This window comes from Chrysemys picta, chromosome 21 (assembly GCF_011386835.1).
Source record: "Chrysemys picta bellii isolate R12L10 chromosome 21, ASM1138683v2, whole genome shotgun sequence".
In the NCBI taxonomy this organism is placed as follows: Eukaryota; Metazoa; Chordata; order Testudines; family Emydidae; genus Chrysemys; species Chrysemys picta.
The window spans coordinates 1,323,321-1,339,086 of record NC_088811.1 but is presented as its reverse complement, the minus strand read 5'-3'; the positions used below and the strand labels follow the sequence as shown (position 1 = coordinate 1,339,086).

Below are 15,766 nucleotides of genomic sequence, written 5' to 3'. Positions count from 1 at the left end.
TTTACAGCACTTTACAGCTGCTCACTGAGAAAAATAAAATCTTTAATCTCACAGACTAGCTGATTGTGAAAGTGTTTTAGGTGAAAGACATTTGCATGAGACTGGAAAGACACCGATGACACGTTTGTCACAGAAAGATGTTGCTTTTCATGGTAATATTCTATTAGGGAACTCTCTGAATGTCAGATTTATTGTACCCTTTTCAAAAAAGAAGAAACAAGCATTACTTGAAAAACCATCCTGATGTTTAGTCATTTCTGTCTCTCTCTTTTAGAACAAGAGTGCCTTCAAATAGATAGTTCTGATATCATAAGTATTTCAAATTAGGCTGGATTTAGTCCCTTTTGTGAGATATAAGGTAAAGAATTTCTCTTACCTCCCATCCTTCCATTTCCAGTCCTCTCCTCCCATATATGTCATAAATGGCTCTTGTCTGTGGATCACTAAGCACTGCAAATTAAAACCAAACATGCTCAGAGTACAGAACTCAGTTTTCAGTCTTTCCTTCAAAATTTTTGTTGTCACAAGAGGGTTGCAGTGCAATGAAGTTTGAGAACCGCTGTCCTAAGCTAATTCCTATTTGTCCTATCTACACACCCAATATCACTAGACGAAAGCCACCTGGTTTTCTTTAACTTCTCAGCAAAGATTTAATAGTAAAGGCAGGGCTGTAGTAAGGTCCCATATTATTAAGACCTCATTACTTTTACAAAATACATCTTGATGCATTTGCATACTTCTGAGTATTTTGGATTCTTTTTTAACAGAGAATTACAGTGATACACACTGTAGAAAGCCTTTATGTCAATAGAATTTCCATCTTAAAGGCCTTGTTTTTTCAGAAACCCGTAACATTTCCTGAAAGGTTTTTTTGGGGGATTGATTGATTCATTGGACCTTTACTTAGTGAAAAAATTCACTATTTTGCCAGGGAATTTCTTTAAACTCCCATTCATTTTTAGGGGGCAGGCCATCATAGCATTTGTCTTCCTTCCTTCCACTCACTATACCAGATCAACCCAGTTCCATGTGGTTCTCTGCCTGCTACTCCACCCATGACAGCCATGCCCATCTGGGCCATGAAGAAGTGATAACATTTGCACTGCGCCATAACATCTTGCCAAATGCCATTTAACCAGATTAATATCACTTATCATTTAAGTGAAAAAGTGCATATATAATTTCAAACGCCTGCAAAACTCCAAACCACCAAGAGAATCGGTCAACCCATTTTAGTAATGTGAACAAAAAAGATAGGAAAATCTTCAGAAAATTAATTCAATCTGTTAGCTCCCCTGCCACACACATATCCATTCCAAAAGCCTTCTGTACTTTAGGCCAAGCTTCCCAGAACAGTTCAACCCTTGGCTAAGATTTCAGTTGAATTGTTTTGGATCTGGTGAAGCTAAGGGGAGATATTAGTGTTAGTTTTTTTGTTTTTTTGTTTTTTAATCAGGTTTATAATGGAAAATTAGCTTCAATCTTAACTATGGAGAGGTTAGCGAGCTAGTCACCTCTCCTACGTAGATACTGTGACGTTATCTGATTAAAATATGACCATGTAGATCATTGTTGCTACCACTGTTATATAATTGCAACAAATCTTGTACAAATTATGTCAAGTAAGGTGTCTATGGAAGGTTATGATTTGCTGAATATGATTATGCTATTTATATGCATGTATCATTTTTGTATTTGAAGTTATTAATATTAGCTATAGACCTGGATTTCAAAAGTTTGCTCCTGGGGTAACGTCCACAAAGTATTTAGCCGGCACATCTTGAAGGGACTATTCAAATTAAGTGGCCTATTAATGAACACTTAACTCAATGGAAGATGCCTATCTACTCTTAATGGAATTTCCAGCCATGACTAAGTTAGTCATGCATGGACATGTGACTCACTCATGTGACTCCAAACTCCATCTTTTACCTGTAATTTTCCACTAGCTGTGCTGAGGGCTTTGTTTGAAACAATGGATTTCCCTCCACATGGCAGAATCTATAAAAGGCGCTGGAAACCCCTCCATTTTGCCTCTTTTCTACTCCAACCTCTGGACTATGGACTTATACTAAAGGGAGCATCTAACCAAGGGACTGAGAACCTTCCAATGATTTGGAAGCAACCAGAGACTTGACTTAAGCCAGCAGTTTATTCCATCACTGCTATAAACCTGAACCAAGAACTTTGCAATTATTGTATGTATTTGATTCCTTTAACCGATTTTAACTCTCACCTTTCTTTCTTTTTATGAATAAACCTTTAGATTTTAGATACTAAAGGATTGGCAACAGCGTGATTTTTGGGTAAAATCTGAGTTATATATTGACCTGGGTACGTGGCTGGTCCTTTGGGATCAGAAGAACCTTTTGGTTTGATGAAATTGGTTTTAAATAACCACTCATCATTAAGTTTAGTGTTTTTGGTGGTGATACAAGGACTGGAATACCCAAGGACACTGCTTTTCTGACTTCTTGTTAGCCAGTATGCTGAGACAGAAGTTTACTTTTGTTGCTGGTTTGGTATATTTCATGGGAGAACCACCTCCAGTCTTGGCATGCGTCTGCCCCATTTCTCAGCAGTTTGTCCTGAATTTGGTATTCTCAGTTGTGACCCACGGAGGCACGGTTACAGATACTATTTTTCATAATTCCCTCTGAAAGACTAACACATGTTGTTGGTCGTGGGTTTTAATTTTTGCAATCCTCAACCTTGTCTGTAAAGCCATTTGATGCTGAATAAGCAACAGTTTATGTTTAAGGTTGCAACACATAACAAACAAAGCCAGGAAATTCAAAGAGAAAACTGACCTGTTTACAGCAGAATGTCAGCGCTCTCTGAATTTCCAGAACAAGATTTAAAATGCAACTTTTTTTTTTTTTAATTGAAGGATCCTGATTTTCCATTCCCCATCATCACCCACTCAAGGTCTTCAGTGCTTTGTTTAAGTGAGAGTTTCCATATATGCTCAGGCTTAATTAAAAGATGCTGTAAACAATTCCACCCACGTTCAAGTCTAATGGGGAGAAAGAAACGCTGACCATTCAGAAAACAGAGGAACCAAACTTCTTCAGCTAATTCTCTGGGATTTAATAAGGAATCATTTATTCGCCGTTTTGCTTTAACTTCCCTCTAGGCTAAATCACCGAATGTCAAGTTTGCTGCTGCAGCAGCAGTTTTACCACAGAACAATCCTACTGGCTCCTAATTCACTTACATTTCAGTTACTTCTCCCCAAATCTCCAAAATGTGGTAAGCTATCTCTATCAATAATTCAGACAACTACAAGACTGTATCAGCCAAGTCCAGATAACAGAATATAATCTGAGGGAAACAGTTTCAATCAAATCTTTTGCAGATATGGATTCAGTGCATCTGCCCCGACTGCAGATCCAAATCTGGTAAGACTCAATTGTCTCAGCTATGCACATTCATCACCCAGAACATTCAGACTGTTTCACTGGCCACTAAAATCTCATTTTTAGGAAAAACAGTGAATCGAGATACAAAATTAGCTTTTATTTGTGATGTGAAAAGTCTTTATTTTAGAGAATAACAGTCTTTCCTTTCACTGCCCCTAAACTGTGCCATTTCCCCTGTGACTGGTAGGAGAACTCAGCCCCCCCCCCCCCACCCCCACCCCGGGTCCCAGCGTAGGGACCTTATGACAAGCAGTCGAGGTCTGCACAGTCCTATCCCTTACTGCCATATCTGTGTTCTACTTCCTACCTTGCCTTGTATCACCCTCACAGTGACTGCAGCCTCTCTCTCTGCAGCCCCTTCTACTCTCAGCTACTGGGCTTTATACTACGTTCCTGTCCAGTTGAGCTTCCTCTTTAATTAGTCCTTGTAATTAGTCCCTAGCTCCTCCTCTAGGTGCGGCCCAGGCAGTAAATTGGCGCACCTAGCCACCTTCATCCTTTCAGGCCTTGTGTGGGGTGGACACCCCAGCACACTCAGTTACACCATTGATAGCATGGAATACCAACAGTATTTACCTAACAGAGAGTTAAACTCATTGTTTGTACAGTGCTTGGAGATCTTTGGGGGGGAAGACGTTAAGTGCAAAGTACTCTTGCTATGTCATCCTTAATTAGGCCTTCAAATGTGTGGAAATTCTCACTAAAAAGAGAACTGAAGACCTCAAGGGTACATCTACACTGCAGTTGGGACCGTGCTTCCCAGTGCAGGTAGACAGATGCATCCTGCTGCTTCAGCTAGTGCTGTAAACGGAGCAGTAGCTGTGGCAGCACAGGTGGTAACTTGAGCTAGTCACCTGACCCCCTGGGTACATACTCCAGTGGCTAGCCCAAGCTGCTGCCCATGCTGCCATGGCCACACTGCTATGTTTAGCATGTGAGTATGAGTAGACCTAGCGTGGGTTTCTCTACCCATGCTGGGAATGCACAGAAATGGAATGGAAACTCAGGACCCTTCAGCCCGTGATGGGATGTTAGATGGGGTGGGATCTGAGTTACTAGAGAGAATTCTTTCCTGGGTGTCTGGCTGGTGAGTCTTGCCCACATGCTCAGGGTTTAGCTGATCACCATATTTGGGGTCGGGAAGGAATTTCCCTCCAGGGCAGATTGGCAGAGGCCCTGGGTGTTTTTCGCCTTCCTCTGTAGTGTGGGGCACGGGTCACTTGCTGAAGGATTCTCTGCACCTTGAAGTCTTTAAACCATGATTTGAGGACTTCAATGGCTCAGACATAGGTTAGGGGTTTGTTGCGGGAGTGGGTGGGTGAGATTCTGCGGCCTGCGTTGTGCAAGAGGTCAGACTAGACGATCATACTGGTCCCTTCTGACCTTAAAGTATATGACTCTATGACAAAGAAACAGCTAAATTTGCCTTTCAATTTGAAGTTTTCGAGCACTGGTCTCTGTTCAAGGTGAATTTTTTGAAAAGTTTAAACAAAACTAGAGATTGAAAAATTTAGACTTACAACATTATAAAAACATTCTTGCAACTTATTTATTTATTTAAAAACAGCTCTGATGGCTAGGGACCGAAAGTTGACATTTGACCTGCAAACAGCACTTTTCCGATTAAAAGTGCTTCTGCTAGAGAGAAAATGTATTTTGTTTTGACCAAGTTAGGACATGTGCAAACACACACATGCACAGCACATTTTGCATGGAATTTTCTCATTAAATTCATGTAGGACAGAGCTAAGAAAGGGTCACACTAAGCATCCTGCACAGCTAACTTAACTGCACAGTGAAAAATTTAGTGAAGCTGCACAATGAATGAGGCAAGGACTCCACATCTTATTGTAAGACTCCTTACCTCATTCACTGAACACACTGCAAAGTTATTATTTTGTGTTGTGATAATCTGTAGTATGAGGTACAAAAACCATCTACTGCACACTTTTCGTACAAGTGACTTTCATACAAACTTTTCACAATGATTTTTCATACAATTCACTTTCAGGAGGTCTGGCCGACATGAGGTAATGCACAGAATAAGGAGGAGGTAAAAATGTGCGTTTTAGCCATAGCTGACAATCTAGGCAGGTAAACACCCATTAAAAATAAATTGTAATAAGAGATTATAAAAAATAAGACCCTAACTGGATTCCAATTCAAAATGCAACTCTTGCTCTTCAAATGTACTCATTTTCCATTCTTTGGACACATACTAGTTTCAAAAACAAAGTACTGATTTTCCAAAGCACCAAGTGAAAAGTGCAAAATTAACCATCATCTTTAAAGAGCACAAAGGAATCTCTCTTTTTCGCCAGACTACACAATTCAAGCATCAGAAAATCCAGCATCTACTATGAAAACAGTTTCTGCAAATCTAAGCCTTCCACTGACCTTCATAAGCCTGGTGAACAAGGTTAAACAGTTGCTCAGCTTGTGTTTTGAGCTCTGGGTCTCTGTGCTTGTCTGGATGGTACAACATACATAGTCGGCGATAGGCAGCTTTCAGCTCTTCCTGAGAGGCCTGTGAAAAGGAACAAAATTCATTTAGAGGACAGACAATGTTATTTAAGCATTATCATCAAAATCAGCCCTGAAACGGGAACCCATCAGACACAATCCAACACATTTAGTTATACTAAGTACAGAGTAAAATGAAGTTATACTTTATTATTTAAATACAGCTTTTCGCATGGGTTAATAAAATATTAGCACCAATTTTTATGTGACATGTTTTCCAAGCTGTCACAAAAGTACCCGCTTGCATAGCTGGGTGTAAAAGCAGGACCCAGTAACAAAAGACATTACCTTTGTGTGCATATGTTATTTTAATTAGACCAAGCCAGTATATTCCCATTTCAGTTTTGTGTGGCATGGGATAGCTAAAGCCAGCTCTGAAGAAAGATTATAAAATCTCAGGATTTCACACCAGACCCCTCCTGTATTTTAATTCCAAAACATCAAACACAAATCAACTTAGAAAAAAAAACAAAACAAAACACTGTGGACATTCCACATTCCGCAACAACAAAGGTCAGAGAGTTAAGCATAAAATTCCACAAACATATCTCTGTGCTATATACTGTGACAGCAGCTTTCCCATGTAGCAAGAACAGTATGCTCTAACTCAAAGGCATATAATCCTCTCTAGACAGACAGACTACTCCGGTAGCAATTTGAAGGACAAATAAAATGAGAATATTCCACTAAATCCATGAAGAAAAATTTGCTTCTTTACTGCATCCACGCAGGATTGTTTAGATACAGCCTGGCTCCACTCCAATGACATTAGGTGGAGACAGATTTTGGATAGCTCTTTAGGAATCAATGGAGTAACAAAACATTCCTGCCTCTCTGTCATTCCCCAAGAAACCTCCTCACAGCAATCTTACTGGAGAGTCCGTGATCCCTACAGAGTCCCTGTAGCTATTCCCTCTGTTTCTCTTTCCTGCAGTAATCCTACACTTCTTTGGACTTTTCAGGTTATTCATAGCTGGCATTAATTTAGCAACAACACACAAACAAATTAGCAACTGAGAGACAGAGGTTGCCATACACAACTCATGAAATTTCAGACAGTTCCAAAATTATGACAGCAGGAGTGCATTACTGGGTTATTCATACTGTGTAGCATGAGACAGGAAGTTGGCTTTCTGGGAAGAGGGATGGCTTCAGAGTGCAATTGCTGTAATAGCATCACAGGCATCAGTTGGGTTCCCTTTTAGTAACTGTGGTCACCCTTCTACTAGAACAAAGGATCAAAGAGGTCAGATGGTGAAGGGGTACAAAGAGTAACATGTGAATAAAGGGTCACAAAGAAAAATAATTCATTTTTATAGTACACTTTAAAGGTATTTATTTAGCTAGATTCCACTGACATTTAATGCCTTTCAATGACTCAGGTTTGCATAGCTGTTTACCTCAAACAAAGGTGTCACAGCATTTTGTGCTTCAACCTAATCCCCTTTCTCAAGTCAGAAGTGATCAAGAGAAAATGAAAAGTCAGGCTCTACCTGACAACTGTGTTCATTATAATATGTAAAATGGGACTGACTCTATTTTTGTGAGCAGTTAGAACTACTTATTTATTCTGCAGGTTCTTCCATTTCAGATGAATATTTCCAAGTCAGACAGCAGTAGGGTGATCTTCTAGACTTGTCTGGCTCAAGAAAGCAAATGTACCAAAAGAGCAGTGATTTTTCCTTCTGCTATCTCCTTGTGCTCTCTTGATTATTAAAATGAAACTAGATGAGAAGGGAGTGGAATATCCAGTTCCACTGTGACCTTTTAAAATCAAATTAATGATAAATGGCTTAATGTGCTATTGATTAATAGAAATGAGCAGTTTCATTTTTCATAAATATCATGTTCAATAAAATGTTATATTGGGCCTTTCATCATAAGTGAATAGCTAAGGTCATTGATTCAATATTTCATGAATGATAACTTCTTTGAAGCCACTACAGAAATACTGACAACATTTCAAATTATAATGATACATAAGTCACTAATAATGATGTTTTCAGTTACATTCTTATTAATAAAACTCTGAGCAAAATTAAGGTGCATTATCCCCCTATTTGGGGATTAAACAGATGCATTTAGTGTCTCAACCATCCAGTTACACTTTCATAGGGTCTAAATCTATTATAGATTAAATGTTTATATACTAGAAAATTGCTAGTGAATGGATTTAGTCTTCTCATCAGGACTGTGAAGTTCAGTGGCCATCTATTATTTTCAGATTAGGTGCTACGCCATACTAAATTGAGTTTCCCTTATAGAAGTGCAAATTCATTTCACACCATCACCAAGCTGACTACAAGTAAGATGAGTGCGCTTTGATTTTCAAAAAGGATTAATTAAAAATATTCTCTCTTTCAATGTGCATTCCTTTGGATAACACTCTAGTCCAGTTTCATCTGCATGCTGCATTCTAACATAGGATTATTGCAATTATAGTGTGTGTATTGAGGAGCTTCTAATGTAGCTAAATCAAGCCCTTAAGGCTTTGGTGTCCCCAAATATTTATGTAGCTCCCCACTTCATATTCTTAACCCCTTAGTCCTGATGTGCTCATACAAAATGACATGTCAGGAACTGATCAGAGCTCTAAGACCCTGTTTATACTAAGAAAAAAGGCACTGCAAATCACTGATGGGAACACTGAGCTTGCAAAGCACGTACTGCACCTTGCAGTAAGAGTCAATCTTTTTTTACCAGTTGTCCCAAGCATTGTAACCATATCTAGCACACATCCAGCTGAACCAGAACAATATACAACAGTTTCTCAATTCATTTACAGGAAGCTTTGCAGCTACACCAATTTGGGTCAGACAACACGGACTCAAGTGCCAGATGATATACAACTCTACTCTGTCCTTCACCACATACCACCACACTACTATCAACAAGATTGCCCAAGTGCTTGGACAAGATCAGCTCATGGATAAATTAACAGCTGGCGGATGCTAAAACTGAGCAAAACCAGTGATGATGGTAGGCAGAGGAAAGCCCTTTGAAGAATTTGCAACCTTTGGTTGAAGGTGCATATCCACAATTGGTCAATTTGGTCCATAGTCTAGGAGAACTCTTGGATTCCTCACTGACGCTATATTTTCTCACAGAAAGCATTACTCACAGATGCTGCTATCATCGCTGGTTGGCTAGGAGACTCCATTCCATTGTAGCAGGTGACCTTTGTTACTTCTCGGCAGGACTATAGCAATGTGATATATCGGGGCAGGAAGTATTCAGCACTTAGAAAACTCTAATTAGTACAAAATGCTGCAGTGCATCTCCTCAACAACAGAAGCTACTATGAGTCCACCAAACCTGTCCTCTGCTCCCTACACTGGCTTCCCATAGAAATTCAAGGATCTCAAATTCAAGGTTTTGATCCTTATCTTCAAGGTACCCCACAGCCTGGGCCAGTGCTACTTAAAGCTGTGGGATGAAAAATGTGGTCAACAACTATGCTCTTTTGACACAGTCAGTAAAGCTCATTTGTGCGGGACACAGGACTTCTGCAGAGGCCTGTCTGAGACTGTCGAATTAACTGCCCCAGGAACTAAGGACCATCACAAACCCACACCATCTTACATCTTTCTCTGAAGCACTTGATATTGGCCCTTCTCAGAAACATGTACTGGACTTTCCCGGCCTATTGGCTCATCTGTTTCTCTCTGTCTCCTTATACTTCACTGATCACCAAAATATTTGAGTGCCACACAAATTGATTAAAGTGAACACAAGATGATCCCTCCCTTTTTCTCCCCTTCCCTGAATCAGTTGACATTTTCCTTTATTTTTAAATTGTAGATTTGATGGGGCTATTGAGGGAAGCCTTGGTTGAAACCATTGTGTTCACATTTTGCTCTGAAGTTGGTACAGAGCACTTCATCTTGAAAAACATCTTTGCCTGTATATCCTAATATAATGACATCTGCACAGCTTTGGGAATAATATCCTTCACGAATCACTGCAGAAGAACATGTTATCAAGCACAAAGCTTGTTTTTGTAGGGTCTGTGAAAAATCTAGCAATGCCCTGCCATATCCTGGACAAACCTTACTGAATTAAGTTGAACTTTATTGAAATAAATTTAAGTATCTTAAGAGCTGATCTTAAAAAGGACTCTTTTAAACAACAACTAAAACAAGAATGAACTGCTAATTAAATAGGTTTCCCAGAATGCAAATGCATCTTCTCTGGTTATGCAAAAATTCAGCCTTTGAAGCTTTGCAAGGTGGGAACCTTTTATCTGCTGATCACCTGTCACATGAGGACAAATCAAAGACCCCAAAACCATACAAAGAAGTAAAGCATCGATTTCCCGGTTGTACTTATGCTGAGCAAAAAATGTAATGATCTGGTAACCACAGGAAACCCCCTGGGTGGGGTTTAAAGGACTATTCACCAGCCAGGGCTCTTGTTTGCATAAGAGGGAACCTCTGGCAAGCTCATTAGCATGCACGTAGGTTCTTTTACTGTTTTAATGTTTTCTCAGTAACGCTTTTACTTTAAGAATAAATGTGCTTGCTTAGAAAGAGGTGTAGTAACGTGACTATTGGAATTACATTGTTTCCTGTCTCCAAGAAAAAAAATAAAGCAGGGTTCCTTAGGCAGTCTGACTTTTCTGAGGAATTCACAGTGTAGATAGAGATCTATGCAGCCTGGAAATACCCAGTCAGGAGGGAAGGAGACACGTGTCTCCACCCAAGAGAAGCAACAACTGGAGAGCTGGAATTTGTAAGAATGGGTCTCCTTGCCAGACCAAAGAGGGGGAATACAGATGCAGTTGTCCTACAGGACCAATACCCATTGTTTCTTCACATTTTTCAGTGATTTCCCCCACCAGATTCAAATCAATGTACAGTTGGCCAAATTATACACATTACAACTTGGCAAATTTCACAAGTAAAAATTAAGCTTTCATCTTGTACATGAAGAAAATTAGGGTTCTTAGAGCCAAACTTATAATGTACAAAGCTTGCTTTTTATGGAGTGTTTTTTTCCTGTTTGTTTTCCTTAAAAACAAAATACTAAAATAGTAAGAGAGAAGACAGATTACTTATTTCTGTAAGCATGCTGCCACTCTTCTACAGACCTGGAAACTGCTGCCAAATATAAAGAACAGATTATTTGTAATTTCATTATGCATGCACACCAGTACAAAAAAATTGCTCTTGATATTCAGAAACTGCCATCCCCACTAACTTCATTTTAACATCATCCTTTCTCACAGCCTCCCTCTAAAGCAAAAAAATCAACAGGGAGATTTTTAAGGGCCTGCAACAATTATTTCATTTTCTTTTTAAATGAAAATAGGTTATTTCTCCCTAAAGCACACTGAACAAATTATCCTACATCAAAAGAGCTCTCAAACAACACAGGATTTTATTTACGGTATGTGCTACAATAGCTAGACACAATGGCATGAGTAACGAAAGGTGTGACAGCCTTAACTTAGAATACTGCTTAGTTTTGATTGGTTTGTCTTACAGAGAAACTTTCAAGTAGCTTAGGACTCAAAATGAGTCCTCAAAGTCTGCCAAGGAAAGCATAGCTAATAAGTAAATTAGATTTGAGAAAAAAATATAAATAGAAAAAGGGTTACAAAAAAAAAAAAAAAAAAAAAAAAAAAAAAAAAAAAGCTGAGTAGGCATGTGTTATAAAACACCTAAACAAAATGAAAAGGGCATGGAAGGGAAAACCATTTTTAAAAACTTTCAGTCAGGATGGGGAAAAACAATCTTATGTTGCATTCCATTTCCCCCTCCCTTTCTGGTCTATTTATAGGTTATAAAATGCTGATCCTGCAAATGCACATGTGAGCAACTTAAGTGTTCGTCTCATTAGAGCCTTACACTAATTTTCTCAGGCAGGGACCTGTCTCAAATGCTTGTAAAGCAAATAATATACACCTCTACCCCAATATAACATGACCCAATATAACACGAATTCGGATATAACGTGGTAAAGCAGTGCTCGGGGGGGGGCGGGGCTGCGCACTCCGGCGGATCAAAGCAAGTTCGATATAATGTGGTTTCACCTATAACACGGTAAGGTTTTTGGCTCCCAAGGACAGCATTATATCAGGGTAGAGGTGTATTTGTGGGCACTACATTTTTTTTTTTCATTTTAATAATCTATAGTGTTATCAGTAACTTTAGGAAAGAACAAGGAGTCCGGTGGCACCTTAAAGACTTACAGATTTATTTGGGCATAAGCTTTCGTGGGTAAAAAAAACCCTGATACTTTAGGAAAGAAGTTAATTTGAAATATACGGCTATGTCGATATCTGTTTATCAGAACACTGACTTCTGCTTAATTAGAAACACAGGAGGGAAGAAGGCAAACCAATGTCTGCCAAACAGAAAGAGGAAAATTGGTAAGGAACAAACTGTTATTTTCATCTTCTAGGAAAACAAACTATGGAGAGGTGGACCTGGCACACACAGCCTGAGGAGCCATATAGAAAGCATGTCCAATTTCACATTCTGAACTCCCAGGTCAGCAGAGGCTGGCAGTAAATAACTGATATGAACAAAAATGTCCAATAACCGCAGTAAGAAAATTCCTGCCTGGCATGTCATGTTTTTACAATGAAATTCTCCTTCCCATCAGCTTATTTTTGAATACAGACTATGCAGTTTCCAGTAAACATTACCCAGTGAGAGGTTTTTCGGAAGCTTTCCACAGTGCTAATGAAGTGTCAGAAAGGAGACACTTCTACTGATGCTTAATGCCTTAACAGCATTTGCTCCAACAGCAGATTTCAATGACAAAACATTACTAGGATTTGTGAAGAGATATTCTTCACTCAGCTGTACCACACAAAAACTATTGCAATCAAGCATGAGTTTGTTCTTTTCTTCTAACTTTTTAGCAATCTTTCAACAAAATAACTGCTGATTTCACACCAAGAGCTGTACACTAAGTTCTTAGTTTCAAAGCTAAATACAAATTTCTGTGATGTACAGCTTTTTTTAGAACTAATTTAAAATTTATCTTGGGCACTTTGTTTTTTGCCAATACAGCTAGTCAACAGATCCCAGGCAGAGTGAACAAAATCTCTTTTCTATGCACATTAAAGTGGCCATCTTTACTACTAAATGAACCAGTAAACTAAAACAAGAAAGTTTCATAGGTGCAACTCTTAATCCTTAAGAACTTAATTAATTATTCAAAGGTTTCAGAGTAGCAGCCGTGTTAGTCTGTATCCGCAAAAAGAAGAACAGGAGGACTTGTGGCACTTATTAATTATTCACTTATTTAAAAAAATCTTTTCAAACTACTGTAGAATTAGAAACTGTAGCAAAACTGTGACTGTAATAAAAATGTGACAGGATTTCAGTGGTTAGAGTAGAGAGTTGGGAGTCAGGACTACCAGGTCTTATTTCCAGCTCTGAAAGTGATTCGTTGTGTAACCTTTGGCAAGACAATTCATCTTTGTCAACTTCAGTTCTCTCAGCTCTAACATGAGGATAGTCTCTACCTCATGAACCCCATAAGTTAGTGTTACTAAAATTAAGTTCCTTTAATAAAAGTTTCCATAGAAGTATCATTAATTGACTTTTCTGGGTACTCCAAGGTCCAAATCACCTTGAAGTGAAATTTAACTATGAAATTGATAGCAACAAGAAGAGCAGCATACCTATAGCACAAAACATGCAATATCGGTTCCAGCTGTGCTTGTTCTTGCTGATCCATTGTTTACAAAAAGAAACCTAGTTTGTTGTTTGAACTTTGCTGGGAGTAGGTAGTATTAGTTCTTACAAGCTATTAGAACTGTTACAGAAACAGCTGCTTAGCACAGAAGGATACAATTGAGATTCAACATATTTGTAGTTTACATACAAATTGGATAATTAAATTAGATGAAATGCATTCATGCAATTCCTACAAAAATGCATGTTGCAGAAAAAAACGACCTGTAATCAACAACATGCAGCTCATAATACGTTGCATACTTTGGGGCAAGACTCAAAATATTTGTTTCTTTATTATTTTTATTTAGTATGCAATACCACCTTACAATGCTGTACATACATGCTGTCTTTAGTTTCAAGACACATCCTGTTACTGAGAGAAGGGCCTTGGGCACTTGGTGCCATAATATCTCTAAGACCATGACTTTCTTTTTACAATAAAGCACTTTCCAGAGCCCTGTCTTTTGGGCACTGCACACTGTGTTACTTAGGTTTGCGGGTAGAGCTAAAATTCATAAAAGCACATTTACCAGATGTACACTGGCAAGCTGACCTGACTTCCATTGGGCCAAGCGTAGAACTAGATGCAACAGAATCTAGTTCAGTCTAGATTTTCCATCGGAGGAAAAGAAGATGCTTATTAACGCAGAGACCAGGTACCCTCCTCCCCACAAATCAGACATGGGATCCCTCTAGCCTAGTCTCGGACAGGGGCCAGCAACGGCAGCTTTGGGGTGCTCATGGCCCTACAGTAGGCAGCAAGAGAAGAGCCCAGTCCAGGGAGAGGGAGTCTGTGTCACTGAGAACTCGGAAGAAAACCATCGTGATTGCTTATGGATCAATGTCCTAACACAGGGGTAGGCAACCTTTCAGAAGTGGTGTGCCGAGTCTTCATTTATTCACTTTAATTTAAGGTTTCGCGTGCCAATAATACATTTTAACGTTTTTTTTAGACGGAGTCTCTAAGTGTATATTATATAATTAAACTATTGTTGTATGTAAAGTAAACAAGGTTTTCAAAATGTTTAAGAAGCTTCATTTAAAATTAAATTAAAATGCTGATCTTACGCCGCCAGCCTGCTCAACCCGCTGGGTGGGGGGTTCAGGGCAGAAGGCTGGGTGTGGGGGGGTTCAGGGCAGAGGGCTGGGTGTGGAGGGGGGGACTTGAGGTTGACTGTTCATTGATTCATCGAAGACAAGTCTTAAAGCTGTTTTACTGCATAATGGCAATGTTTTGCCATCAATTCCAGTTGGTCATGCAGTCCATATGAAAGAAACCTATGACAACATGAAACAACTTTTGAGGTGCATAAACTATGACCAACGTCAGTGGCAGCTTTGTGGTGATTTGAAGGTTTTTGCTCTCTTGCTTGGTCTGCAGACTGGATACACAAAGTACTGCTGTTTTCTCTGCGAATGGGATAGTTGTGCAAGAGATTCCCACTACATCAAGAAAGATTGGCCACTCCGACAGTCATTGGAGCCTGGGAGGAAAAGTGTTCAGCATCCACCACTTGTTGAATCAAGGAAGATTTTGTTACCACCCTTACACATCAAGCTGAGTCTGATGAAGAACTTTGTCAAGGCCATTGACAAAACACAAGCAGCTTTCAAGTACCTCTGTGGAAAATTTCCAAGGTTAAGTGAAGCTAAGATAAAAGACGGTGTCTTTGTTGGTCCTCAGATTCATGAACTTCTTTGAGATGATGCATTTGACCATGCACTGCGTGGCAAGGAAAAGATGGCATGGAAAGCCTTCCAGTTAGTGGCAATAAATTTTCTCGGAAACAACAAGGCAGACAACTACAGGTTGTTGGTGGAATACCTCCTCTAGGCATACAAAAGACTTGGTTGCAACATGTCACTAAAGATACATTTTTTGCACTCTCGTCTAGATTTTTTTCCACCGAACTGTGGAGCAGTGAGCGACGAGCACGGTGAGCGATTTCACCAGGACATTGCAACAATGGAGAAACGCTATCAGGGCAAATGGAGCCCATCAATGCTTGCAGACTATTGCTGGACAGTGACAAGAGATGCTCCATTTAATGAATACAAGAGACAAGCCAAGAAGTGCCGAGTAGACACTGAATAGGACTAAACTATGTACATAATAGTTTTTTGCCT

At 39.4% G+C, this 15,766-nt stretch overlaps 1 protein-coding gene across 1 annotated transcript in view; it reads right to left on the bottom strand.

Moving 5' to 3' along the window:
* The window catches only part of DNAJC11 (DnaJ heat shock protein family (Hsp40) member C11), a 69,060-nt gene that overhangs the window by 48,848 nt on the left and 4,446 nt on the right, over window positions 1-15,766 (bottom strand). The window contains exons 2-3 of the mRNA XM_005287067.4: window positions 5,820-5,949; window positions 377-450 (exon numbers count right to left, since the gene is read on the bottom strand). Coding sequence (XP_005287124.1) covers window positions 377-450; window positions 5,820-5,949 — 204 coding nt within the window. The remainder of the gene's footprint in view (window positions 1-376; window positions 451-5,819; window positions 5,950-15,766) is intronic.